At 73.3% G+C, this 4,760-nt stretch overlaps 1 protein-coding gene across 1 annotated transcript in view; it reads right to left on the bottom strand.

Annotated features, from left to right (window-relative positions):
- Positions 1-4,016, bottom strand: part of LOC118159985 (casein kinase II subunit alpha-like) — a 6,007-nt gene extending 1,991 nt beyond the window's left edge. The window contains exons 1-6 of the mRNA XM_035314516.1: positions 3,916-4,016; positions 3,071-3,182; positions 2,335-2,436; positions 1,920-1,970; positions 1,103-1,162; positions 642-725 (exon numbers count right to left, since the gene is read on the bottom strand). Of these exons, the coding sequence (XP_035170407.1) occupies positions 642-725; positions 1,103-1,162; positions 1,920-1,970; positions 2,335-2,436; positions 3,071-3,182; positions 3,916-4,016 (510 nt within the window). The remainder of the gene's footprint in view (positions 1-641; positions 726-1,102; positions 1,163-1,919; positions 1,971-2,334; positions 2,437-3,070; positions 3,183-3,915) is intronic.
- Between the last annotated feature and the right edge of the window lie 744 nt (positions 4,017-4,760).

Below are 4,760 nucleotides of genomic sequence, written 5' to 3'. Positions count from 1 at the left end.
CGCCTCAAACCCAAGCTTTATTAACACCGGGACCTCCGCTGCCCACAGCGAGCCTCCCGGCCCCCCCTCGGGGCCTGGCACCAATTCAGGGGAATTGACGGGCGGGCTGGGCGCAGGGCGCGGGCTGGGTGCGCCGGGTGCCGGGCCGTGGCGGCGGCGCTGACGGGGAAGTTTCAAAGGGCAGCGTGCCCAAGGGGCGCCCCGATAACGGCGCGTCCACCGCCCGCGGGAGGCTCGGCCCCCGCGCGGATGCCGTTTGAAGTCCGATTTACGCGGGGGGCCGCAGGTGGCCGGGCGCCGCAGCGCGCCGGCAGGGCGCTGACGTTCGTTTTACGAGCCCGAGCTGCCGCCAAGCAGCTGGCAAATAAAGCGGGTTTACGGGGCGCAGCTGCGGGTTTTACGGCCGCCCCTCTTCGCCAGACCCGCAGCTGCGAGGCCGGCCCCCCCTCCCTGCCGGCAGCAGGGATCGGGGACGGGCAGCACCAGGGCTGCGCCGCGCCGGGGACGGCTCGGGGTCAAAGCGGCACGGGGCTGAGCGCAGGGCGCTGTGAGAGGAGCCGGCGCCGCGCCGGGACAGCCACGGCTCACCCGAAGGGAGCTGGGGGGGGGACAGGGCGGGGGCACAACGGCCCCCGCCGTACCTTTCTGTGCTCGTGGTCGATCATGACGTTGTGCGGCTTGACGTCGCGGTGCATGACGCCCATGCTGTGGCAGTAGTCCAGCGCCTGCGGACGGAACAGCGGCGTCAGGCCCCGCGCGTCACCGGGGGGAGGACAGCGGCACGAAGGACAGACCCCAAGGCTGCGCCGCGGCCGGCCCCGCGCCGGTGACGCCAGGCTCGGCGAGCACAAACGCGTCCCCGGGGGGCCTCCGGCCCTGTCCGGCGCGGGCGGTGATGGATGGGGCAGGCGCACGGCGCCCCGGGGACCGGCCGCAGCGGGGGCAGATGGCAGCGGGCGGCCGCCCAAGGGCACGGCGGCCTCGTCCCCTTCAGCCTTTGCCGCCGCGCTCCACCGCCAGCTGCCGGGCTTCGGGGCCAAGCAGAGCTCGCTGGAGGAGCTGGCGGGGGCTCTGCTGGAGGGAGGCGTTCCCGGGGGCTCACCTTGAGGATCTCGTACATGTAGAACCGTATGTCGAAGTCCGACAGCGTCTGGTAGAGTTGCTGCGGGAACAGGGAGAGGCGGTGAAGGCGGCGCCCGCCCGGCGCTCGCGGGGGCACGTTTTGAGCTCCACGGCCGCCGAGCAGAAGCACCACGGGGCAGAACAGCTCTGGGGCACCTCGGCCCCCCTCCAGATTTCACCACAGCACTCCCCCACGGCTAAGCAGGGTGGCCAAGCGGTGCCGCAGCCTCCAGAGCTGGCCTGGACCCAGCCCGCACCCACCAGGGGCACCCACACCGTGCCCGGGCGCCTCAGCTCCCACCCGGGGCCGGGCTGAGGGTGGAAGCGCGTGTGTCCTCCCGAGGCTGCGGCCAGAGCCAAACCCCAGGGGCAAGAGCCAGGGAGGGGAAAGGGCAGCACCGGGGCTCCCAGCGCGTTCGTGACTCACGAGAGCGGAGCCGAGCAGCCCCAACCCGGGCAGCGGCTTCGCTAAATCGCCATCGTGCCGTAATCCCCCCTCGCCGACCTCCCCCCTCGCCGACCTCCCCCCTCCGCTGCTCAGCCCCGCTTGGCTCCGCACCCCCTGCCTGCCCCCAGGGGCTGCGCCGGGCACCGCCGGGACGGAGAGACCGGGATCGGCCGGGACAAGCGCGAGCACCGGCTCGGTGCCACGGCTCGGCCCCCAAACAGCAAAGAGCAGCTGGGTCTGTGACACCACGGGGGAACGGGGGCACGCTGCTGGCTCTGCGGGGGGGGGGGGCAGAACCCCCCCAGCTTCTCGCAGCCCCCTCCAGGTCCCCGCATCGGCGGGCGCTCACCTTGAAGTCCGTGTTGTTGACGTGCTCGAAGACCAGGGCGGGCGTCCGGGACTGCCGGGCGGGAGCAGCAGGGGAGAGAAGAGGGAAAAGAGGGGAAAAAGGGAAAAAAGAGGTTCGGGATGCCCGCTGCTGGGTGCGGACAGGGCCGGGCAGGCGGTGTGCCCAACCCCGTCCTCGCGGGCTCGCACCTTGGTCCCGGGGCCGGGCTGAGGCAGGCACGAGGGGTGCCTGGCTTGGAACGGCGGCGCCTGCCCCGGGGCTGGAAGGGGCCGCGGGACATGGGGGTGGAGGGGGGGGACCTGCCCCGTGCTTCCCCTCCAGGAGGGTCCCTGCCCAAAGCCCCGCGCCCCCCGCGCGCGGCCCCGCTGCTGCCTCCCCGTCTCCACCCTCGGAGCCGCCCCGTGCCCGTCCTCACCACGGGGTCCTTCACGATGTCCAGCAGGCTGATGATATTGGGGCCCCCGCGGAGGTTCTCCAGGATCTTGATCTCGCGCTTGATCTTCTTCTTCTTCACCGGCTGGCAAACACCCGGCAGGCTCCGGTCAGAGCCCGCGCCGCGGCCGTTCACGCCACGGCTCTGCCCCCCCGGGGACGGCGGCTCCCCACCGCCGGGGGAACCGCGTGTCCTGCTCCTGGGGGGCCCTCGGGGAGCTCTTTCCCGAGGAGAAGCAGCCGAGGAGCGAGCGCGGTCTCCTCAAGCCCCGGGGGGGATCTTTGGCCCAGGGGAAGCGTGCGTCAGGGAGCCCAACCCGAGCGCCTTCGGGTCCCTTCTCTGCAGGGGCTCCTCCTGCCCCCAGCCCCTGCTCGTTGTGGGTTTAATTAACGAGGACGTGCCTGTGTCCTGTACCCACCTTCGGGCTCACAGCCCGTCCCTCACCCCCTGATGGGTGCCCTCCTCCCACCGGGGCAGCGTTCCGAGGGCCGACCCACGCCCCGCAACTCCGGTGTCCCACAAACCGGAGCTACGCCTGGGTTTGGTCCCACCGCAGGAACGAGCTCGCCCCCAGCGAGCCAAAACACGGCCCCCGAAGGTGACCGGGGCCGGGGCAGCCCACGGAGCCCCCGGGCCGTGGGGCTGTGCCCGTGCTCAGCCGCGGTCAGCCCGAGACGCCGAGGAGCCCGGCGGCGATGAGCCCTTCGCGCGCGCCCACCTTGAGGATTTTCACGACCACCTTCTCGTTGTTGGTGATGTTGATGGCTTCAAAGACCTCGCTGTATTTGCCGCGGCCGAGCTTCCGCACGAGCTGGTAGTCATCCTGGTTGCTGTCGGGGAAGCAGAGGAAGGGCCGCTGAGGGCACCGGCACCTTGGCGAGACCGCGGACAGCGGCGGGGACGGGGCCTGGGGGCTCGGGGCTGCTCGGGGGGGAGCAGCGCCAGCAGCACCAAGGGTGGCAGAGGGAAGTGCCCCCCCCGGGGATGAGCAGAAACCAGCAGAGGAAGGAGGGCGCCTGGGGGTGCGAGTCCAGCTCCACGACCACGTGGAGCGCACCGCCGAGCGCTCGCGGCTCAGCACGGCGGCGATGCGGGGGAGCCGGGGCTGCCCACGGCCTCGGGTGAACGGAGGACGCGTGGCGCAGCTCAGGGGCAGGAGCGGGCTCCGGTGCTCCCAGCTGTGGCACAACACCGGGACCCGGCGCCGCGTCAAGCAGCCGGCCTCCACCGCGCGTCCCGGCGGTCCCTGGGCGCTGCGGGCAGCCGCCACGGCTCCGAGCCCTGTGCCGGCGCTGTGGGTGCGCTGCCCCCGCCCGCGTCCTGCCCGGCTCCAGGGCTGGGCTCAACGCCGTGGCCAAACGCCCTCCGGAGGCTCGCAGGGCAGGGCGGGTGGCCCAGAGGCCGTGCCGGGAAGCCTCCTGGGTGCCTCCTGGGTGCAGCCACGCTTCCCAGCCACGAACACGATCCAGACGGAGCCGCTCCGGCTCGCGACGCCCCGCGGGGCCCCCCGCAGCCTTCCGCAAGCGTCCCCGCGGCGCGGCCCCGGCTCTCGCCCTGGCGTACCCCCACTCCACGACGTGCGACTCGTAGTCCCAGTACTCGCGGGGCCTCTGAGTGTTCACGTCCGCGTAGACCCTGGCCCGACTCGGCACCGGCCCTGACATGCTGCCACGGCCCTGAAAACACAGACGGCGCCGGCGGTGAGAGCCCGGCGGACGCCACAGACGGCGGAGCCGGGGGCGCGCCGGGTGGGTGCTGGGGCTCTGCGCCCCCCTCCCCCCAGCCACTTGCCACGCTCCGGCTCCGAGCCCACCCCAGCACGACTGGAGGAACGCCTGCCCTCGAGGCGATGCACAGCCAGGCTGGGGGAGGCCCGGGAAGCGTCACCGGGAAGCTGACCGGGCCTGGGTCCCGCGGGACTGGGACGGGGACGGGGACAGGGATGGGGCTGTGCCGGGCACCAGCTCGGTGCTGCCGGGCAGACGTGGCGCCCGCGGCTCTCCCCATTTGCTCCCAGCGGGGCTGGGGCGCAGGATGTGGCCCCGGGGGGGCAGCCGCAGAGCCAGGACCCCGTGGCGGGGCACAGCACGGCCCCAGGACGTCATCGAGCCGAGTTCCCCCCCGGTGCTCAGCCAAGAGCCGCGCCGGGTCAGGGAGACGCGGAGCCAAGGGCGGCCGCGGGACGTGGTGTCCCTGCGGCAGCCGCCAAGGCCATGGCGGCACCGCTCGCCTCGGGGACCGGGGCCAGAGAGGCGGGGAGCAAACAGCGGACCTGGAAGGGCCACGGCACAGCGAGCACACGGACACGGCACCTAGGAGGGAGCTGGACCCTGGGGAAGGGCACGGGGCTGCTCCGGCACCCGGCGGCCGAAACCTCCCGGGAAGCTGCCGTGGCTGAACCCAGGGGG

This window comes from Oxyura jamaicensis, unplaced genomic scaffold (assembly GCF_011077185.1).
Source record: "Oxyura jamaicensis isolate SHBP4307 breed ruddy duck unplaced genomic scaffold, BPBGC_Ojam_1.0 oxyUn_random_OJ72843, whole genome shotgun sequence".
Taxonomy (NCBI): Eukaryota; Metazoa; Chordata; class Aves; order Anseriformes; family Anatidae; genus Oxyura; species Oxyura jamaicensis.
The sequence above is the reverse complement of the archived record's forward strand: the minus strand, read 5'-3'. Positions and strand labels throughout refer to the sequence as shown.